Below are 24,534 nucleotides of genomic sequence, written 5' to 3'. Positions count from 1 at the left end.
CCCATAATCATCGCAGTGTGCTGTTAAACCTATTTCTAAATAGTTCTAGACAAATTTCGCGGACAGAATCCTATCATCGACTCTATTGCATTGCCTAAACGACAGAAATTAATTCTAAATCATAATTTTTATTATGCATACAAGCTAAATAGTTGAGTCAATCATTAAAACAAAGATAAACACATGGATAAACCAAGAATCTATATGTATCTATTATCAGACTTGCTATTTCTAAACATTATATAATTTAATATAAAACTAAGCCTGAATTCGATAGGCAAACGGGCACCATAACAGCAGTTATAAAGGTTTAATCATATATATCTATTCTTCCTTGAGACAGCCTATTTTAAGAGCAGTCTAATATAATTTAGATACGATATTAAGAGAGGTATTCGTATAAACTCCAAATACTTAATTTATACAAACACGACCCTCATACTATGCATATTACACCAGTGAATCAGTTAGCGATTGCTGTAATTACTTAAAATAACAAAAAAAAGGTTCCATATACACGTTTAAGAAGCAGAAAAGATGTCGATATTAGTATCAAAAGGTCTCAATTGCATTCTGCATATTGAAACAGTAATGTACGAGGGTGAATCATTCCAAAAGGGTTGAAATAACTTTAAAAAAACCTTTCCATATCTATTGTCTCACTCCTAATTTTACAGAATTTAAACAAGTTATTCAAAATGAAAGAAGCTACTTCGTGGGTCAACGTGAAATTTACTGAAATACAATCTAGGCTTCAATGTAGAACCTCGTCTTGACACCCAAATTCGAAACTTGTCTTACTTGTATTAAGATCTCATACGAGATAAACGCATTAGCTATACTGATTCTGCCATTGCTGTTTGCGTTTAGCTCCAAGGGTGTTTAAATATGTGATCTGGATATATAAAAACAATTATAAATGTACATATATGTGAGTCCCAGTAGTCTAGTGAGTAGACCGTTGGACTGCTGATGGGAGGGTCCCGGGTTCGATTCCCGGGCAAGGCACTCTGGGCACCTGCAACTCCACCCAAGCTATGTGATTATAAATAGGGTACCAGATCTTCCTGGGAAAACATAAGCGGCACAGTGTATTAAGGAACTGTCCCTTATTAATACCCTGAAGTGTGAATTTCACACGCCGTAAATAGGGCTATAGTACTGTGTGAACTCTACCATCACCCATACCAAACCAACCTTCCAGGGTTGATTACTTGATTACTGATATATATATATATATATATGTATATATATATATATATATATATATATATATGTATATATATATGTATATATATATATATATATGTATATATATATATATATATATATGTATATATATATATATACATATATATATACATATATATATATATGTATATATATATGTATATATATATATATATATATATACATATATATGTATATATATATGTATATATATATATATATATATATATATATATATATATATGTATATATATATATGTATATATATATATATATGTGTGTGTATATATATATACATATATATATATATTTTCACATAGTAATCAACCCTTTCACAAATTATCAACATCATTTCATTATTTCTTTTACTTTCCATGAAGACGGAGCAGAATTCCTTCGAAATTATCAAGAAATAACGTGTGAGTGATCTTTTTATGTGTTTCTATATTGTTTGGTGCTTTCCAATAAAAAATAAACCATAAACACACTGAAAGGTCGGCTTGGTATGGGTGATGGTAGAGTTCACCCAGTACTAAGCCCTATACGGCGTGCGAAAATTCACACATCAGGGTAGGGGGGCCAGTTCCTTTCCCTGTGCCGGTTATGGTTTCCCAGGAAGACCTGGTACCCGCAAAATCACTTTAGCTTGGGTGGAGCTGCAGGTGCCCAGAGTGCCTTGCCCGGGAATCGAACCCGGGACCCTCCGGTCAGCAGTCCAATGCTCTACCCCCTGGACTACCGCGACCCACATATATATATATATATATATATATATATATATATATATATATATATACACACACACATATATATACATATATATATCCATGAGTCCCCACCCATCCTGTGTTCATCTTTTAAATATGTGTGCTCCTATCCCTTTTCCTTCCATCTATTTCCATGTGAATGAATATTTTGCATGCCATATGATGGCATTTACGAGTTAGAACATATATATAGATCATGTGGAGTCACAAAGTTATTAAATTCATTTTAAACTAGCATCTGTTAATAATGGTGGTAGATTATAAAAATTAAAAAAAAAACATCTGAGAGATGTAATTTGTCAATATTATTGTTTAAGAGATCTGAACAACATTCCAGATCTTAGGTCAGTTAAGACAGAAGAGTATCGTTGAAAGAGTTAGTTAAAAGGTGCAAATAATTAATTTAAAATTAAAATGTCAGTAAAAGTCTCTGTTGAATTATTATAAGAACAAAATACGAGGATAACTAGACGTAACATACATAAACGTACGATTTTCTTAAGCTAAGACGTCTGAATGAAGGTATTATACTGATAAAAGAATTGACATGATTGCTTTCAATCAAGTTCTGTGCCTATTATTCGTCCAAATTGGTGTTTAATTAAGAAAGAACTAAAAACCATCGCTCTAATTCATGTGCTGTAAGAAAATATTACATGAATAAGTTTATTCATAGAAAAACAATGAAAAAGTTCCGTTTAACAACCGAAGAAGAATTGAATTATTAAAATCGAATAAATGAGTAGTCTTTTCCTCATTTAGACATTCGTAATTGATTATTCTACTTTTACCAAAGATTAATCCTTTTTTCTTTGGTATAAAACGCTAGTACTTAAGTAATTGATTCCATTATTTGTACAACTGAAATTACTGTTTGCGATGTTATATAATCCCAATTTTCAACGAGGTAGTTCACTTTCATCTTCAATGTCGGAGTTTTCTGGATTCAATTCACAAGTATATTCACTTTTCACGGCACGGGAAACTCCCAGAAGGACGAAGTAATTGGTAGTTGAAGTACCATTGCATTAGATTCCGCTGTGGAAAAGAAATTTACAGACCATTGGAGGCTTTGTAACAGAAAAATTGTGCTCAATTTCCACGAAATGACTGCAATTTAAAATGGTAACCACGCATGGATGTTTGTTTGACAAATGACTGGCGTAAAACGTACATGGCAAACACTTCCAAGACGAATTTTGCTCCAATTGAACTCTAAATTCAGACAAAAGTTGTAATTAACAGCTGAGATTACGGTTTGCGATGATATACAAGAAGATTATCCGACACTGCGAACATTATCATTGACGAAGCCGGTAATTCACGGTCAAAAAGTCAGATTTTGGAAGAACCATGACTCATTAACGCTTGGCTACGTACACCTAATTACTGTACTTCATTTCGCTATGAATTGATATAACTAAAAAAAACTTGGAATTAACAACTAAGAGGTTTCTGATGATATCTAGCAAGGTTAGCAGACACTGCATACATTATATTGTACGTAGCCCGTAATTCACGGTCGAAAAGTTCGGAAAAATTTCTGATTTTGGATGAACCACGACTCGAAACGCTTGGCTAAGTACACCTAATTAATGTACTTTATTCCGCTTTTAATTGATATAACTCGCTAATTGATATGTTCTCGCTAAATAATGACATATTAGGCAAAAGTCTAAAAAACAGACCAAATTCGATGCACATAATTTTATGGTATAATTACTTCTGACGTCTAAACTGTACGTTGGATTGCATTCGTCAACGTTCAGAAAGGTTTACCGGACCGGAAAAGACCTTCTTTGTCCCGGTATTATCGAAAACTTTCTTGAAAAAAGGTAAAAATACCAGAAAAAAACAATTACGCCATTTAGCAAAGGAATACAAGTCAATGAAGCGAGTGGTGTTTTTACGTCTCGCGGAATACGAGATCTTTTATAAGAATACGACAAGCTTTTGAAGACATTTGAAAACTTTAAAAAGATACGAAATTATTGATTATTCTGATGCGGACCCAAAACGATAGCACTGATTAACGATATAACATTCTAAAGAGTCGCTAGACTAGAAATACACCCTCACTACTGCATCGGAATGATTAATAAGTACTAGTTTTCGCTTACAAAAAGTGTAATTTGAATAGGACAACAAGAACACATGCTCACGATACTTTGATGGAGCAAATTAAACTAATTAGGATGTGGAAACCTTGAGAAAGTTGCGAAAGTACAGCAAAACCATTTGGGAGAATGATATTAACATTTAAGATTAAACTTTGCAATCAATCTGTCCTGGTATTAATGAAAACTTTCTCGAAAAAAGGTAAAAATACCATAGAAAAAAAGCAATTACGCCATTTAGCAAAGGAATAAAATAGAACGAAATACTCCTCAGTTCAACTTCTGATTTTATTGATTAAATGTAATGAAACTTTATTGAATTTTCACCCAAAATACGAACAGATAATTTACATTTATTTAATATTCAACAGTACGATTTTAAAATATAGTAATTTTTGATCATTTAATCTGCGAGCTAAATATTCTTAACTCTGTATAACCTCAATAACGAATAGAATTTTAAATAAACACAAAATTAAATGAAGTCACGCTTTCAATACATTACTATGAAACATGCTTACACTTGAAACATGAATTATTCAAAGCTACGAAAATATTAATGCTTTTGAAGCTAGCTCTATATCCACAATGTATGAATTAAAAAATAAACTATTTAGTCTTTTTGAAATTCAAGGCAAACGAAGTCTTCCTAGGTAAAATTGCAACAAAAAGCATCAGTATATTAGTTCTGTCTAAGTGTATTGAATCCCAGAGCATTAAAGATATCATTAAACTCTTCTTATACATTTCAGTAGCCCCCTCATCGTCTATTACAAAAGGTACTGTGTATTACAAAAAACTACATTAAAAAAATGCTGGGCTGAATCTCACTCTGTAACTTACAACTATAACTGATACACAATTAGTGTCTTAACGATAGAATTTGGCATTAATAACCTGATATTACATACAAGAGGCATGTTCTTTAGGCACTAACTGGGTCTAATCGGCAGCAATATATAATTAGATATACGTACTGTTTGATAATAACATTAGAATACAGGTCGTACATCAGATTCGGCAATTTACACATGTTGATTATTCTAACATATTGGTTTAAGAAACAAATTGAACAGTTATAATTAATATAGTATATATTATATCTGTAAACGACGGTGATGAAGCTTTAATATAGTTAATATCACAGTTTAAATTATGTGTAATGGTTTAAATCTATTAAGGCTCGGTTATCTAATGCCTTGTAAATTCTAATCATTAGTTAAGATAACCTTATACACAATGTGGAGTTTACAATCTGACTTTATAAACAAATTAGATTGCTCGCTGTAGAATTAAAACTCTTGTTTCTGCAAACCTTATAAGTCAAGTTATTTTTCAGCTGTTTAAACATTCTGTTTTCAGTTTAATTATTCACCAGAGGTTATGGTTATAATTAAATTGAACGAAGAAGTATTGGAACCTGGATTAAAACAAATTCCCCACCACCAAGTCAGATGTAGTAATAAGTAGTGATTTGTGAAAATAGTTTAATGAATGTACATAAAAAAATGCACAAGAAGCTTAGACGTATTCAAACCTAAAGGTTGGAATGACATTAGTTGGTTCTGTGCCTTAAATCAACGAGTTTTCTACATAATTTAAATAGCTGAGGTATTAAAAATGCTTGACACGAGTATAACTGGTCAGAATGAACATTTTTCTGGCCTAAATGTAGTTCTTAAACAACCAGTACGGAGTTTTGGACATGACAGAAGTCCACGTTGACTAACAGCCACAGAGGAGACCGAATAAACCTCAAATTAAACTAATCGATACACTTAACATTCAGTTTTAAACATTTAAAAAGCCTAAAGACTACAAAACATCTGTACCTTTAAACATGCTAATCATTTTAGTTGGGGTTTTCCAAAAGAATCACAGTAATTGAGCTTAGGTAAATATGTAAAACGGTTACAATTATACAAGAATCAATGTTAGTACAGTTCTAAATCGTGTAGTGTAAACATCCTCAGAGTTAAACGCTGATTACAAAGGCACAATCAATATAACCATAGAAAAGTACGTTGTTTTAAGAGACAATTTCAATTTTTAAGGAACAATTTAAGGAATGCCAACCTATCCTAATAGATGAACTACACCTAGTGTAGGTATATATATATATATATATATATATATATATATATATATATATACATATATACATATATACATATATACATATATATACTCATATATATATACACATATACACACACATATACACAAACTATATGTTATATGTACTATACACTATATATATATATACACCTAAGCACTATTTGTTGATTTGCATACATATTAGTTTAGTTATTAAGTAATAGTAACAATTATTGTGTGAAATACTAGGCGATCCGAAAAATTGAGGTCCCCTGTGTTTTTCTCATGAAAAATTCAAATTTATTCCCTCAACTTTGCCTACATCTCTGGAAAGGTTGAGCATTTAGCTATTTTTCTACATAGTTGCCTAGACGATCAATCGCGAGGGTGTGTTCCTGTATTAATCAAAAGGATTAAACGCGATTCCCGTGCCTGTTACAGACATAATAACATCTCGACGGGGACATATAAACATAAACCGTTGTGCTAAACACACAAATTAGTATTTCTCCTCATAGATTAAACTACTCGGGTCAAAGATGAAGGTATATTGACTCGTACAAATTGATTTCATCCAGAAGAAAATCCCTGGGAAGTAAACACAAATTAATTTTGCCAATTCATTTCCTTACAAAATCTAACTCATCATTTCTTTTAAGGCAACGTTCCCCCTCCCCGCAAACACAAAATGTTTTGATTCAAAAGAGGCTTGCCTTCTGTGTGTTGCGTAGTTTCCAGATACATGACCCATGCCATCACAACCCGCTGTCGGACATTGGATGAGTTCCTTCCCGTCTCTACCCCTTGGGGCTATGGACGATGACGTAGGGTTGGTGCTCTGCTGCTGCCCCTGTTCCGCGATCCCAACCGACAACTTTGCATTCGTCTGCTCCCCCATGAGGCTCCGGACCATATCCTGACTCACATATTGGTTGCGTTGCGGGGACATGTATGGGAGGTAGTTATTTTGATGTCTATTGTGCTGGGGTGAATCGTCTGGACTGTTCTGAAGACATGCGTGGCTTGCGGTGATGGTATGTTGGTGTTGATGTTGTGGTGATCGGTATCCCTGTTCAACCGGTGTGGTCCCCGGTGACCTCGGACTGTTAGGACACTGTTTTACATTGATACAAGAAGATAGTTCATTGTTCCGTTTGAGTTTGGCGTTAAGGAGAGAGGTGTTTGTGATTCCAGACACTGGTTTGTCTGCGGTTTCTTCCGGCATCAGGCTTATACTGATGCCGCCGGGTATTCTGGGAGGGGATACAGGTCTGAGGGGTGAATGGTCCTCGATGGAACGGTGTTGTTCCGTATCCGAATGAGGGCATAGTTCGCGTTTAATGTTCCCCCTACCCTGGTGTCGGATAGGGGAGATGTTTTGCGGTGAAGGGGGAGGTGAGGGACGGGAGCAGATGTGGTGATGATTATGTTGCTCGGGATTTCCGTCTGAATTGGACGAATCGGAGGAAGATTCGGACATATTCCGAGTACGTCCATGTGTGTACGTGCCATGATTGACGGGAGTCGGAGGAGGTGTTGGGTTTGTCGTATAGATGACCTTATGCTTTTCGTGTTGTGACTGCGTGTCTTGGGTGTGTGAGTAGGTTGAGGTGGGTGGCAGAGGGTGATTCTGTTCCGTGTTCAGAGGAAGATATTGTGACCCCGACTGCCTAAAATCAGAAGAGAGTCAATTTTGAATCAAAATGAGTTTTCAATGAATTCTTTTATAGCTTCTATTCATACATTTGGGTTTTCTTTACTTGAAAAAAATTCTGTATTCTCACTCTAAGCTCAATTCTGTCAGAAAAAAAAAATATATTTTTCATTGTCAAATCATTTTTTTCTTTTACTTATACTTTTATTTAATGAATAAAACAGCTTCTCGTCTATTTATTTACAGTTTAATACTAAAATAACTAAAACATATTAAGACCCATACCCATCAATTAACCCTGTCACCTCCAATAATACCAGAGTTAAACATTTTTCTCTCCGTTGGCTTACTTAGAAACTGCAATCTATTTCCAAAATACAATTATAATATTTCCTTAAACCATTCCATCTACAAAACAGTTCAAATTTTGCATTACAGAATAATAACTCTAGTGTCAATTGAAATACTATTAATTCCAAACACCTAAACTATATTTCTTCCAAATTAAAAATAATTTTCAACATAAAGTCATCATTATATTTTACAAAACAGACTCTTGAAATGGTAACTTGATAATATTACCGTCAAAAAAACTTCCCTAAACCCTGACAAAATAAACACTCATCCCGCAATACCCCTAAGTACCCTGAGGATACACTAATCAAATGATTAAGGGTATACACCAATGGAGAAACAATATCCACCACTAAAAACACAATAAAAACCAGTCCGCTGTCCGAAAAGGAAGTCAATCCAACATCATTACTGAAAACCTAATGCCAACACATGCCTTGTAGACCACAAACGAAATGAGCTTCAGAAGCACTCATTGTCTGGTGGCATGTGGAAGTAACATTCCCCTCTCAAAACAAATGTGCAGGTTTGAGGTCGTTACATTATTCATCCAGTGTAGTATTTTGAGAAGCGGATGAAGTATGGAGATGTGTTCTAGTGTTGTGTGCTATATATGTCAACATGGCGAGTTTAAACATTGTGCTCCTATCGTATTTTATGCCTTCAACCTCATAATCATCCGAGGTGTAATGATTATTACCCTTTGAGGTGTCTCTTTGGGTTATAAAAATTGCAAATAAAAATCGCAAAAGGCATCGCAAGGTTTCGCATTAAGGAGTAATAATAAGAAGGAGGAGGGTTTTGTGTGTTTTTGTTCTCTGTGTCTTTGAGATGGCGTGGTGGACCCATCGTGAACACAGATTTATCACAGAGAGGTATTATCATCCCAATTGTTGTTCAATAAATAATAAATGAAGCCGACCCCGCGTTCCATATTGGATATATTATTCCAATATATATGGTGTGATATGCGATAAATACGCTTTTGATTAAGTGATTCGCCTTTGGTCATTTTTGAATCAAATCTTCAAAAAGACGAGTTTGCTTTCATGTTTATATATCGTCTGTGGGTCAGTGATCACGGACGTCCGCTGCTCGTGTTTCATCATCCAACAATAATTGTGGCTTTCCCAAGGCTCGCAAACCACGATATTTTACCACCCATATCAGATTGACAGTAGACCTATCAACAGCATCGTCACTACATAATAAACAGCCTTTAAAACGACGATTGAATCTCAGTAGGAGTCACTTTTTAATAGTCACGGTGTTTAAACTCGCAAACGTTGACATATATAGCGCACAACACTAAAGCACGTCTCCATACTTCATCCGCTTCTCAAAATACTACACTGGATGAATAATTTAACGACCTCAAACCTTAGCATACGTGTTGAAAGGGGGAATGTTACTTCCACATGCCACTAGAGGAGGAGTGCTCCTGAAGGTCATTTTATATATAATACCAGAACACATCTCCATACTTCCGCTTCTCAAAATACTACACTGGATGAATTTAACGACCTCAAACCTGCATATGCGTGATGAGGGGGGAATGTTGCTTCCACATGCCACTAGGAGGGCATCTGAAGGTTATTTTGTTTGTGATCTACAAGGATTTGATTGCTTTAGTTTTTAGCCTAACCTTGTACATAGAAAATATCACGCAAAACATAGAAATAATTGAATTTTCCAACACTTAATACTATATATGCAATCGTCACTTGATCTGCTTCAGTAACCTGTTACCCTAACGACAACAGTCAACAAATGTGTTTCTCAAAGGTAAGTAAATGTTCTGCCATCAAAGACCAGTCCTATGCAGAGCAGTGTAACAATAAATTGAAACCATACTATGAGTATTAAACAAAATGATGGCAATGGAATGTCTTCAAGTGACATTGTAAACATCAAATCTTGAGGAAATATCGCTGAGATTCTCAAGGAAGAACTACGCAATTAAAAATTAAAGTAATCAAATCCTCAGGAAAAATTACCAGGGATTCTCAATGAAGACCTACTCAATTAAAAATTAAAGTATTTGATTTGCACATGTCATTTAGGAATGAAATTACTGGAGAAAGTTCAATGCCTACCTAGAAGCAACCTATACCATTAATTTCTACCTGTGAAAACATTTTGTATCATTATGCGGAAACAAAGGAATTGGCATAATTGCTAACAATTGGCATAATTGCTAATAATTAGCATAATTTTCAATAATTAGCATAATTACTAATAATATTGGGAATTGGCATAGTTGCTGTGAACGTACTCATAAACATATATATTCAGAACACAGGAAAATGTTATCGACTAACAGCCAAACAATATTTTCTACCCATAGTTCATGCATTACAGTTCAGCTATTCAATATATATAAGTATGAAGTGCCTAGTTTCTATTCTTAAGTGCCAACTTTGCCCTGCCTTTTATATTGGACAGTGCACCACACCTCTCAATATTAAAATCAATAACCACCGCGCCTTATGCAGGAATTCTACCCTGATTAGTACGCTCCCAAACTCCAAACACACCTCCGAACACAACGCTCCCTTTAATAAATGCTACAGTCTATCCATCTTAGCATCCCTCCTACCCTCTGGCCCTCCACTCAAACTTAAAACAATAGAGCAGGCATACATATGGCTCCTGAATTCATTCAGTGAACCAGGATTAAATATTTGAAATTAATTACACTGACCTTCACCTATTTTCATCCTCTCCTGCCCCTAACTCCTTCCATATTATCCCCAAACTTCTAAAAATTCCCCACCTTCTCCTTCTATCTAGCATTCCCAGTTCCTTCTTTACCTCAGTTCTGTCCTTCTCTTCCTTGTGAAAGGTGGCGTGGACAATAAAAATTTGAAATCTAGTGAGTTTATTTTCTTTTTTCCTGTGTTTCTGTGTTTTTGTCTTTGTCCACTACTGCTAACTTTGTATACATTATTACTCACATCAGTGAGACTTTTACAAAAGTGTTATATGTATATACATAAAAGTAGGATACACTCTGTTATATTAATTAATAAGTAGATTCTTTGAGAGGATCAGGTAAGAGAGAAATAGAGTGTATGTACGTACATATTATAACAGAGGGAAAGCATCTCCCTGATAATCAACGCAATTTAATTAATCTTCAGCGGTTAGCAGCACACGTGATATATAATTAAACTAAAGTGTAATGCCATGGTTTTTTGGCTCAACTTGATGGAAATTGATGACAAAAAGTGAATTTTAATAACTATATAAGCTCCACAGATTTTTATTTTTAAAAATGACTGGTTTCTTCGAAGTTTTTCCAATGATGTTCGACTATTCTATGAAATATATATTACAATTCATAACTGTTGGGGAGACGAGATAAAAACTAGGATGATATAGAGTTCACTGCAGTATTGCACAATTTTATTTGCCACAAAATTTGCAACTGGAGCGATAGGAAGAGAGCCTCATGGAAAACTCTCTGATGTCAAACATTGACACACTTGGCAATTCAGTTTAAATGCAATATAATGTATAAACGGCAATCTTCTCTCAGCATTAAGAATCACAGGAATGAAATGCTACAAATTCTCAGCTGGGAACCTTTACGAAGTAGAAGAAAAATCAGCAGACTATGTAGTGGAATGGTTGTCATTCTGAAGGGAGGGAAAGCTTTGGCAGAACTTAGGACAGTAAATCCTAATTTTAAAGGGGGGAATGATTGCGAATTCAAGATAAAATGCCAGGGACAAAGAAGAAGTTTAAACAAATGTTAACTTCCTAACAAAACAATCGTTGATTGGAAGACTTTACCCACAAAACTAGTAGTAGTAGTAGTAGTTTTGAGGGGAGGCGACCGACAGCTAAGGTCATTTGCGCCATAGGGGATGGACAGGAAAGGATGAAGGGTGGAGAGAAACCCGGCGTCGGCATTAGCCTACTCTTTTACGAAAGGCACCAAGGGGTCCGCGGCTTAACGTCCCATCCGACGGACGCCGTACTCACTCAAAGTGCCCTCCACAAAGCACCTCAAGTAGGGATCGAGATACCTCTGAAAAATATTCAACACCGCCGGGATTTGAACCCGCGCCCTCAGGGTGGGAAGCCAGTACGTTAGCCCCTGCACCATCTCGATCCCCTCACAAAACTATTATAGTCCTTTTCTTAACAGGGTCAACACAATTAAGAAAAGATTTGTAGGCATTTAGTAGACTAATTTGATTTATGTGTTGGGTAAAATTGTACATAACGGCTTAGTGTTGGCCTTTTTCTCCTTGTTGATCAAGAAACTGATGTTGACGACATACAATTCTCTTTTATTTGTATCAGAGAATGTTGTTTGGAAGTTTCCGTTGAGTAGCTTTTTCATAGACTGATTTTATCAATAACATCTGTGAAATTGATTGAATTTGAGATGTCACGTTATTTTTTCCGAGGCAAGCTTCATTGCAATACTTGGGACTTGTATACCACCCGACATTGTCCTTCTGCACCTGTGAGTTTTATTAATAACAATAAGAATAATTACCAAAACAAGAGCCGTGATTGCGTCTTTAACTTTTAATTCAATTCTTAGTTTTTGACAATAAAAATTGATATTCTCGTGATTTGCATTTTAACCAATATTTTTCTCAGCCTTTGCGATACGCTGTCATACTAATTAATAAGTTTTGAATTCTTGCAGACGCTGTGGGTTTATCGGGAGAGATAGATAGTGTGTCTATTATGGTAGAGAGGTAACATATCCCTGTCAGTCAACACAGATCAATGGTTTCTCAATGGTCAGCACCACTTGCGAGGTATAATTAAATGTATACAGCGTGGGTACACCAACAATTTATTTAATGGTTTATTCAGGAAGTACTTTTAAACAAAACATTAAATCTATGCTGCTAAAATCTGACGGAAAATGGTTATATTATTTGATGTATTGGTAGTAACGACAATTATTAAGGATGGCAAACATATCCTATGCCTGATGTAGGAAGCACATATCAGGACAATATGCGTATCTGCTTTCAAGAAACTCGGCTTTATTAAACACGGGTGATGCTTGGGAAATGTAATGAGAAAGTTTAAAAGAGAGGTTTTATTTCACTCTAGTTAGACCTCATTTGTTGAATATACCGCTAGTATTTTGGGATCCTTGCTGGAGAAAACTTGGCAAAGAGAATTAGATATAGCCCAGAGAAAATAGTAGTATTAGTATTTATGGGAGGCGACCGACAGCTGAGGTCATTTGTGCCATAGGGGATTAGATAGGAAAGGATTAAGGGTGGAGAGAGAAACCAGGTGTCGGCATTAGCCTACTACTCTTTACGAAAGGCACCAAGGGGTCAGCAGCTTAACGTCCCATCCGACCGACGGTATACTCACTCAAAGTGCCCTTCACAAAGCACCTAACCCCGAGAAAATATGCCAGATTCGTCAGAAAAATTGTTATGACAAGAACACCGGTGTGACAGGTCTCTCAGGGGGATTTAGGTGGCTGGGGACAACTTGGAGTACGAAGAGAACGAGTGAGACTTAAGACTCTTTAAGAAAAGTTCATGACAAACGAGTTAAACGATGACAGTAGAGGGAATTATTATTACTATAATGGCCCCACACTACTTAAGGTCGATCAGACCAAAAAGATAATAAGATAAGGGAGAAATAGAGTCAATTGTACAGATAGATAGATACGAATACTCATCCTTTCCCCAGAACAATTAGAAATCAAAGCAGTAAGACCCCAAAGTCACTTTAGAAATGTTGAAAACATTGAATATACAAATCAGAACAGAATTAAACATTGCAAAGACATCAGGTGTACAGGGTTCGTCCGGAAAATAAGTGTACTGACTCCTGGGCTGGGCGCGCCGCTCCAGGCGCGCCCAGCACCGCTCTGACGGGCTGCGATTGGAGGGGGGTATGTTGGCAAGCGACGCTGAAAAAGGCAGTCGGCTCTGAGCTGTGGTGTAGTGAGGAGCTCTGTTAACGCGAACCACCACGCTCGACCCACGTCACGGAACGCGATGCCGAAGCAGCGTTATTCCATCAAATTTGCGGTAAAGCTTGGGAAATCATCTACCGAAACTGTCGGTATGATTAACCAGGCTTACGGGGAGTCAGCCATGTCCAGAAACATGATCTTTCAGTGGCACAAGATGTTCGTGGAGGGCAGAGAAGAGGTCGACGATGAGTCTTCGAGAGGTTCCCGATGATGCCTTCGCGGGAGCGTTCCAGGAATGGGAATGGAAAAAGTGTATCGACTCACAAGGGTCCTATTTTGAGGAATATTAGCTTAAGATATGTAAAAGTGTAATAAATTTTTTTTCCTGAGCTCAGTACACTTATTTTCCGGACGAACCCTGTATGTATTTGTAGGGGCATGAGTACATTAGTTGGTAGTTTGTATGCTTGCGTGTGTGTGGGGTGTAAGGGTTTTTGCATGAATGTATAATACCATGTTTTGCTTGTGGATAGTATAAATTTGTTACTTTTGCTAGCGGTTTTTTTCCTTTCTTAATTACAGGTGGTGTCCTAACACACCCCGCCACACATCCTTGTGGCATCTTGCGTAGGGTATCAAGTAGACGTAGATGTAGGAAAAAACACTTAATTGTTCGTATTTTTGCAGCAATTCAGCTTGCACTTATCAGTCAACATTTTATTCGTAAGATATAACATATATGTCATATTTGTGTTTTGGGCCAACGGGGTCAAAGTAGTAGGGACCTAAGGAGAAGAATTGTGCTAGGCAAAGAGGCTTTCACAGACAAGGAGGAGGGAGTTGATGAGACGGACGTTGAGTAAGGATGTTAAGAAAAGACTCGTTAGAAAACTATGATATGGAGCGTAGCTATGTATGGCGCGGAACCGTGGTCATTGAAGCAGGAGGATAGACGTAGATTGGAGGCTATTGTAGATATGTGGGTGTGGAGAAGAATGGAGAAGGTGAAATGGACAGAGAAGAAAACAAATGAGGAAGTACTTGGTATGGTGGGCAAAGAGAGGGGTTTGTTGGGAGATATTACTAAGGAGGCAGGAAAAGTAGATGAAGGGGGTATTGATCGGCAGTGGGATGTTGAAGACTGTGATAGAGGGGAGAATGTTAGGCAAACGAGGAAAGGGAAGGAACAGGATACGGATGTTGGACGGGATGAAGGGAGGTAGAAAGTACTCAGAGATGAAGAGGGACCTGATATAGAGTAGGATGCTCGATTTTGTGTTTCATTAGGGGTCAAAAATAAATCTATTTGGCAGTAGTGTCCATCCAAAGAAACCTACCTTAACCTGTAGATTACCTTATAATAATAATTCCTAATAATATGCAGATTTCAGTGCAAATTTAATGTAATACTTAGATTGCCTCATTATAAATTGGTATTAACCAATATTTGTGCGAAAATCAACCATTTTCTCTGACTTTACGATGCATTCTGTTGTACTAATTAATAAGGTTTTAATGCCAGTGGACTCTCCAGTTTATTGGGAGAAAGACATAGTCTACGTACACATATATACAGGTAATAGCATCGCATTGACTTCTCCCTGTTAGGCAATGCAGATTAATTTTTCATAGCAGCACCACATGTGAACAAAAACTATAAACGCAATAGTTTTCATGTGTAAACAGTCGCAATTGAGGATCGAAGGATAATAGCGGAAGCATCTGCTGATAGTTTTAAAGCTTAAACATTCTTCTAACTTCCCACATAATTTTTATTTGAATCGATGAACATTTGTAGAAGCTACGGCAGTTTATAAACACCTATGTCATACCAGGTACCAACCAGGTTCGTGAGTAAGCTATGGTCATTCTGCTGAGATTCTCACATATCTTTGACAACATGCCTGCCAGGCTGACATGACACGTATAGACAAAAAATACAACAGAACCCATAACAACGCATAGAATGAAATGGTGATTAGGTAGAAATATAGAGGAAGGTTTAAGCTATAAAATCATACATGAATACTAGGAAATTATAGCTTCTTTCCATTTGTAAAAAACATTGGAGACTTTAATTTTCAGAAAATGCTCTAAACAGTTCGATGATTCTTATTTCTTTGCATGCATCTCTACAGCTAGTTTGATTTCAATATTACACTATCAGTTTTCCAGATATGGGAAATAATTCGGGCTTCCTACGCATAGATATATTTAATTCATAAACTTAAAAGAGTATTGTCAACATAGGATACTTTGTTGAGTAAGTACACCATACTGAAGTCAATTTTCGACTTGATTACTTGTATTTTACAACCATAATATTCACACGTTACAATTTACTGCCTAATGGGTGTAATAGCAAGATTAATTGATAGTTTTGCATACGTAGTCTGTGCAATAAATACGCTAACTGGTACAATTTGGCGGCCACAACTCGGACTATACACTAGCCCCGCCCGGCACACTAACTAGTCGCTATGTGCCTGAGCAACCCAATAAGGAGCCATCTTTCTGCTTTGGCTGATCGTGGAGCTGTACGCATATGGTATGTGCCAGTTATATTATAGTTTCTGTCGTCCTTTCTTGTTTTTAACACTGTTTGGCATCTGACAATAAAAATTGATGAAATCACAGAGCAACGAATCAACTTATCAGGTTTATTTACGGTGAAGTACGGTGGTATTAAAGTTATCGTAAGAAATTACTGAGAAATGCACTGACAACTGTTTAAATGGAGATAATGCTATCTGAAGAACAAAACATCCATTTTTGCAAGTGAATTTAAGCGTTTTATCGAAGATGGCGAGACAAGATGCCAAGACGGATTAAGATGCAAGGCCTTTATAAAGACCTTCCTATCCCCATCACCTGTGTTTGACGTTGATACAACATTGATCGTGTGTGCAATGGTCCCTTGTCCTTCTTCTTATCTAATCGTCATTATAATAATAACTGTCATCCGAATGATATCAGCTGACGAATAGTGAACTGAATTTATAGTAAATTATCAACAGTGTCCATAATTACTATTTTATTACCATTGAATGACACGATGATTGGATGGATGGATGGAGGCCTTTATAAAGACCTTCCTATTCCCATCACCTGTGTTCGACGTTGATACAACATTGATCGTGACAGTGCAATGGTCCCTTGTCAATCTTCTTATCTAATAGTCATTATAATAATAAACTGTGATCCGAATGATATCAGCTGATGAATAGTTTAGTCGAGTTATGTTACAGTTTCTGTTGTCCTTTCTTGTTTTTAACACTGTTCGTCGTCTGAAAATGGGCATTGACGAAATCACAGAGCAACGAATCAACGTATCAAGTTACTATGATTAAGTGCGGTTGTAAAAGTTATCATGAGAAATTACTGAGAAATGTACTGACATCTGTTTATACGGTGATTATGCTATCTGAAGAAGATAATATAAGTTTTCAAAGTGGATTAAGGGTTTTATTGAAGATGGCCAGGACAAGACGCCAAGACGGATTAAGATGCAAAGGCCTTTATAAAGACCTTCCTATTCCCATCACTTACTGTGTTTGACGTTGATACAACATTGATCGTGTGTGCAATGGTCCCTTGTCCTTCTTCTTATCTAATCGTCATTATAATAATAACTGTGAACCGAATGATGTCAGCTGATGAAGAGTGTAAAACTGAATTTATAGTAAATTATCAACAGTGCACACACTACTATGTACTACTATTTTATTACCATTGAATGACACGATATGATTGGATGGATGGACATGGATGGATCCTTGATAACACACACACACACCAATGAATGACACCATGACACAATGCACACCAATTCAGAGCACATTGATATATATGTTCGCCATTGTTTCTGGCTAATTAAATTCAAATCCCCATTGGATCCTTTGATCATAATCCTCATTCTTATAGATCTCTACCCAATTTGTAACTTTTTCCTATATATTCCCAATATAAAATACAATTAAATGTGATAATACGAGGACATTGTATATCACTGGGCACAAGATATGTGTGGAGAAGAGAGACAATATTAAAACTAAGAAACGACATAGAGAAAACTAAAAAAGGCCTAACTGCTGCCTTTAAATAAGAGGAGGAGGACTTCCAAAGGGGAGGAGGGTGCTTTATTATTAAACAATGGAAATGAATATAAGAAGAAGAAGATGGAATATATAATAATAATAAGAAGAAGGCATAGATAGCCATTACTACGAATTGACAGAGAGAGTACTCTGAAGAAGGTATAGACAACAAAATCATTGATATTTGTATAGAAGACTAAATTTAAAGCAAAATTAAGGTTTCATAGTCGCAGTTCACGTATTTATTTTGCCATACCTATTATTTTAGTATAAGTTAGAATATAAATACAGCATTAACAGTGTGATATGTCGACAACAGTAAATTATAGTCTCATATCTCCAGAAAAAGTCGAATAAACTCCAATAACCTGTGAAAAAAGACGATCTCCACGGATCACGGCATGTACGGTACCGCCGTCAATGGGCCCTGGTTGGTTCGGCCCAGGTCGATGCTTTGTAAGAAAATTGGACACAACTGAAGTTGTTTCTGACCTTAGGATATCTTTTTTCTGTTGATTTTCCAGCACCGCTTGTGGAATTAAAATCGGTTTGGTCTCCGGCACAGGTTCTCTCTGCGGTACAACTTCTTTGACCGGTATCACTTCATCATCTTCTGGTTCCTCTTCTACTTGTCTCTGTTCTTCTTTCTTCTGGGAGACCTCGAAAACCTCTTCACCAACTTCATCTTCCTTGAGCACCATTGTGGCACTGTTTATACCGAAGCACAAGGGATTTTTATGCCACGGTTCGTCCAGCTGGAAGACTCCGAATGAAGTCTAGAGTATGCCGTTTCACGACTCGAGTGAAGGAATGAAGATATTGTAAAACCTTTACAACTTCACAAGGGTTCAAAATTTCACTGGATCTATTAGTTCCTGGCCAAAACCACATTTGAATACACTCCAGAGATCTAATCCCAGCTGTTTTCCTGACTAGATGACGAGATTCTGAGCTTGCTTAACCCTAGGACCTGAGCAAGATCTCAATTTGACCCTTGATCAATTAATTCCTGGCTAAAACCACACTAAAATACACCCCAAAGGTCTAATTTCAGCTGTTTTCCTGACTAGATGTGAAGATTTTGAGCTTGCAAGACCCTGGGACCTTAACAAGGATTAAAATAGACCCTGGATCCTGGTCAAATCCACACTAAAATACACTCCAGAGAGCTAACTCCAGCTGTTTTCCTGACTAGAACTGGAGATGCTGAGCTTCCAAAGCCCTAGCACCTTAATAAGAACTTAAATTGACCCTAGATCAATTAGCTCCTGGCCAGAATCACATGCAATACACTCCAGAGATCTAACTCCAGCTGTTTTCCTGACTAGAACTGGAGATGCTGGGCTTAAAAACCCTTGGACCTTAACGAGATCTCGTATTGACTCTGGATCAATGGGTTCCTGGCCAAAACCACATTGTAATACACTCCAGAGATCTAATTCCAGCTGAAGTCTTGACTAGATTGAACATTTAAGGCATAGAAAACTCTACAATCTTCACACGGGCTTCATAAATACTGGAACTATGATTTGCAGGGCAAAGTCAAACTGAGTTACACTGTAGACGTCGGACTCAAGCTGTTTCGTTCATAAAATCTAACTCAGCTAGACTCCAGAGTTACTGAATTAGTAGATAAGTGAGTTAACAGCACTGATCTACACCTGAAGCTGTGTAACTTGTAGTTATCTACAGAAATATAGCGATCACTATGCCAAAGGTTGTGGCAAATAGTGCTGACTTTCGTAATTACACTAGCTTATCGGAATCTTTGGAGAAACTTAGTAATTTGGAGGGAAAATAGAAAATTTCCCGGGATACTCTTATCTATTCCATCAGAACATGAGCTTGGTTCTGTCCTTTGGCGTGTATGAGTTAGGATTTTGACTAGAGTTAAAGTATTATCCTGGTAGTAGCGAGTATTAAACTACCCATTTGAGTATCATACGTTTAAGTGCCGATATATATTAATTTACATCTGAAAAGTCAATCCAGACCTACGAAGACCACATTTGGATTACCTATTCATAGAAAAATATTCAGAAATCCACATCTATAGACTAATTAGCGATAAAATCGGCTTTATTTTACTTTCATCCAATTTAAAATAATTAATTTGAGGACTTGTTTTCGATATATTCCTCAACCAGTAGACATAAAATTGCAAATACATTAGAGTGATAGCTCAATCATTTATTTCGCAAACGGTTGAATTGTTTGAAATACGCAAAATTGCACAAGTTACTTCGCACGTCTCATATCCACCATTTTTACGATATATTAACATCAACTGTTCACCTAGTTATGCCAAATTTATGGGATTTTTCATCGAATTCAAGCTTAATATGATGGCTTGCTGTGTGTGGGTTTATATTCTATAGAAACTATAATTTGACCTTAAGAGGAATAGATAATATATATATTTATTTATGTATCAGTACAAATATTACGGGCTGACAAATATATGCTCAGCTGGCAAGTAGGAAAATATAAATATATATAGAGAGTTTATTTCTATATTGGCAGGTATTCGTAATGAATGCATTACACACTAAAACGACATAAATATATAATTATTTATATATGTATATATTTTATTCATTTACTGAGTTTTCGATGTATATTCCGTATAGACACGAAAAAAATTAATATAACTATGCATAAGGCGGTTAAAAATATTTTGTTACGAAGGATACATGTTTTATTGCGTACTTTAAGATTAAAAAATTTACCGTATTGATTGAGGATTCGCAAAAAATGGTTTTTTTGTGGGGAAAAAATAAATATTGGTCATGTGCGATAGTATTTATTTGATGAAAAATAATATTTATGGTTGTGATTTTTTTAGTCCGCTGATCCCAGAAAGGTCACTTCATATTACTTCGTTCAATTTTTCACGAAATTCGATGTATTTGCATTTATTTGCAAAGTAAAACATAAATGTGTATTGCCTTATATTTTGAAGTGAGTACTACAATTATGAGAAATTATTGAGCAAAAATTTAACACTACGCGAAACTTAATTTTTTTGTTTTCTAAACGCGGTAATTATTTAAAAAAATTTGTAAATAATTTTAATTTCACGACTACATAAAAAAAATATACACATCTCATACATGTGTGGGGGAATTATTCGTAAAAAAATGTATAAAAAGCGCGTTTATTTACGTTCGACAAAATTACGACTATTGCTTCTTCTTGAAAGTAACAAACACAGCTATAAGAATATATACCCTATACACTGTTTAAAATACGTGTGCATTAACTTAAGATATGTACAATTGTCTAAGAACTGTTCCAGATCTCTTGATTTAACTTATACGTCAATTTCGGTAGAAATAGATAAAGAGTTCCACTGATATAACTTTGATTCCAACACCGATCACTGATTATCGAGGACTCCTGAACGCTTATAACAGCACTAATTCAAAATTCCACTTAGGAATCCCGCGAAAAACTCCGCGAATACATCAATTTACAAACATTTCACGACTAGAATGAAACGTAATCCAAATTATGTGGTCATTTACCTACATTTTGTACACATTGACCGGTCACTGTTCATTGAATATTACGTCGTAGTAATGACATCAATCATCTCCTGTTCAAACATATCCAGGTAATCGATCGAAAATACTAAATACAAAGTCAAAATAAATAAGCGAACCAACCTAATACTCAAGGCTTAATTATAAAATACACTAATCCCTGATTGGATTGATATATAATCCCTATTTTCAACGAGGTAGTTCACTTTCATCTTCAATGCTGGAGTTTTCTGGATTCAATTCACAAGCATTATCACTTTTCACGGCACTGGAAACTCCTAGAAGGACGAAGTAATTGGTAGTTGAAGTACCATGGCACTAGATTCAGCTGTGGAAAAGAAATTACTGATCATTGGAGGCTTTGTAACAGAGAAATTGTGCTCAATTTCCACGAAATGACTGCAATTTAAAATGGTAACCACGCATGAATGTTTGTTTGACAATTGACTGGCGTAAAACGTACATGGTAAACACTTCCAGAAAAATTCTACTCAGCACTCAGAATTCACACGAAACTTGTAATTAACAGCTGAGATTACGGTTTGCGATGATATACAAGAAGCTTATCCGACACTGCGAACTTTATTATGGACGAAGCCAGTAATTCACGGTCAAAAAGTCTGATTTTGGAAGAACCACGACTCATACACGCTTGGCTACGTACACCTAATTACAGTACTTTATTTCCCTATCAATTGATATAACTCATTCATAACTTGGAATTAACAGCTAAGAGGTTTGATATGATATCTAACAAGGTTATCAGACACTGCATACATTATATTGGACGTAGCCCGTAATTCACGGTAAAAAATTTCGGAAGAATGTCATATTTTGGATGAACCACGAGTCAAAACGCTTGGCTAAGTACACCTAGTTAATGTACTTTATTCCGCTTTTAATTGATATAACTTCCCACCAAAAGTTCTCGCTAAATAATGACATATTAGGCAAACATTTAAAAATCACCAAATTCGACGCACATAATTTTAGGCTATAATTCCTTCCGACGTCTAAACTGTACGTTTGATTGCATTCGCCAAAATTCACACAGGTTTACCGGACCGGAAAATACCTAAACTGTCCCGGTATTAATGAAAACTTTCTTGAAAAAAGGTAAAAAAACAATTACGCCATTTAGCAAGGAATACAAGTCAATGAAGCGAGTGGTGTTTTTACGTCTCGCGGAATACGAGATCTTTTTTAAGAATACGACAAGCTTCTGAAGACATTTAAGACTTTAAAAAGATACGAAATTATTGATTGTTCTGATGCAGACCCAAAACGCCAACATTGATTAACGATATATTATTCTAAAGAGTCGCTAGACTACAAATACACCCTCACAACTGCATCGGAATGACTAATAAGTACTAGTTTTCGCTTACAAAAAGTGTACTTTGAATTGGACAAAAAGAATACATGCTACCGATACTTTGCCGGAGCAAATTTAACCTATTATGACGTATAAACATTGAGAAAGTTGCGAAAGTACAGCAAAACCATCTTGGAGAATGATATTAACATTTGAGATGGCTTCAAACTTTGTAAACAAACTGCCTGGTTCAATAATTGGCAAACTCCTCGGAAGCTGTTGTACTAAACTAATAGTTCCACTTCACAACACGAAATTCAGGATTAAAACGAACAATATTCAATCACTCAAGCACTGATATATCATCACAAACCGTAGCTAAACACAAAATTACGCAAACTCTTGCCAGACGTTGTCAACAACAAACAAATAATCAACAAGGCTAACGACATGGAAACGGATTTTTTTCAATGCATTTATGAAAGAAAACTGCAAAATAAACGGTAGTACGAGGAAGATAAATGTTTTAAGTAAACAAAAACACAGCCTGAACACAAAACACAATGATTTCAATGCATGAAAGAATGCAGCCTCCAATGGTCAACGTAAACTATGTTCAAAAAAGAGTACTCACCAATTTCAAAACATTTTTACATATCATATAAAAAGAATAAACTTCGTGTTTCACTGATGTGCGATCTCAAGATGGTATTTCAATTAAACTGTGCACACTTTGAAGTTTCTTTAAGACGACGTCAGAACTTGTCTGGAAGTCTTCCAAAACAAACGCATCACAGAATACTTTTCACAAATTGTAGTTCGTTTTATATCAATTTCACACAAATACTTGAGTTTTAATAGTTTAAAATCAAAGCGGAAAGTCTTCTGCTGATCTTATCACACTTGAATAACTCGGGGAAGTGAAGAAATAAGTCTTGTATCACTTTAAAACTGGAATATTTCTTTGGAATGGTGAGTTCAAGTTTCGCAAGACACACTTACTACACGAATTCTTCGACGAACCTGTATTACTAGTGTCCAGGGGATTTAATGAGTACTTAATCAATGCTTTGCAAAAACTTCGGAAGACATTTTGAAGTTTACGGTAGTGAATACAATGGCTTTTTTCCTTTTTTTAAAAAATTATTTTTTTCCCCTTTTTCCCCTTCGCTAAGACTTCGCACAAACAAACCACACTGACGACTGTTTCCAGCACGGTACTGCTCTCTGTCGGCGGCTGGGGGAACTCCCAAAGAGTCGAGGTGGGGGTAAACACATGACGCACGAATACCGCAATGCGGAACATCATCCGCGAAAAATCAATACTTTCGCATTAAGATGGCGGCGGCATGTTCAAAGTACATTTTCGTCGAAACAACTTCAAAAAACGCTTACGAACAGCAGTAAAGGGTGAAAAACGATAAGTTAACAGTTAAAC

At 36.0% G+C, this 24,534-nt stretch overlaps 1 protein-coding gene across 1 annotated transcript in view; it reads right to left on the bottom strand.

Moving 5' to 3' along the window:
- The window catches only part of LOC139693266 (uncharacterized), a 68,447-nt gene extending 48,231 nt beyond the window's left edge, over window positions 1-20,216 (bottom strand). The window contains exon 1 of the mRNA XM_071591375.1: window positions 18,729-20,216. Within this exon, the coding sequence (XP_071447476.1) occupies window positions 18,729-18,937 (209 nt within the window). The 5' untranslated portion in view covers window positions 18,938-20,216. The remainder of the gene's footprint in view (window positions 1-18,728) is intronic.
- Window positions 20,217-24,534: the final 4,318 nt, after the last annotated feature.

Source organism: Hetaerina americana, unplaced genomic scaffold, assembly GCF_022747635.1.
Source record: "Hetaerina americana unplaced genomic scaffold, ioHetAmer1.1.p SCAF_45, whole genome shotgun sequence".
Taxonomy (NCBI): Eukaryota; Metazoa; Arthropoda; class Insecta; order Odonata; family Calopterygidae; genus Hetaerina; species Hetaerina americana.
This window is presented reverse-complemented; position numbering and strand designations above follow the sequence as displayed.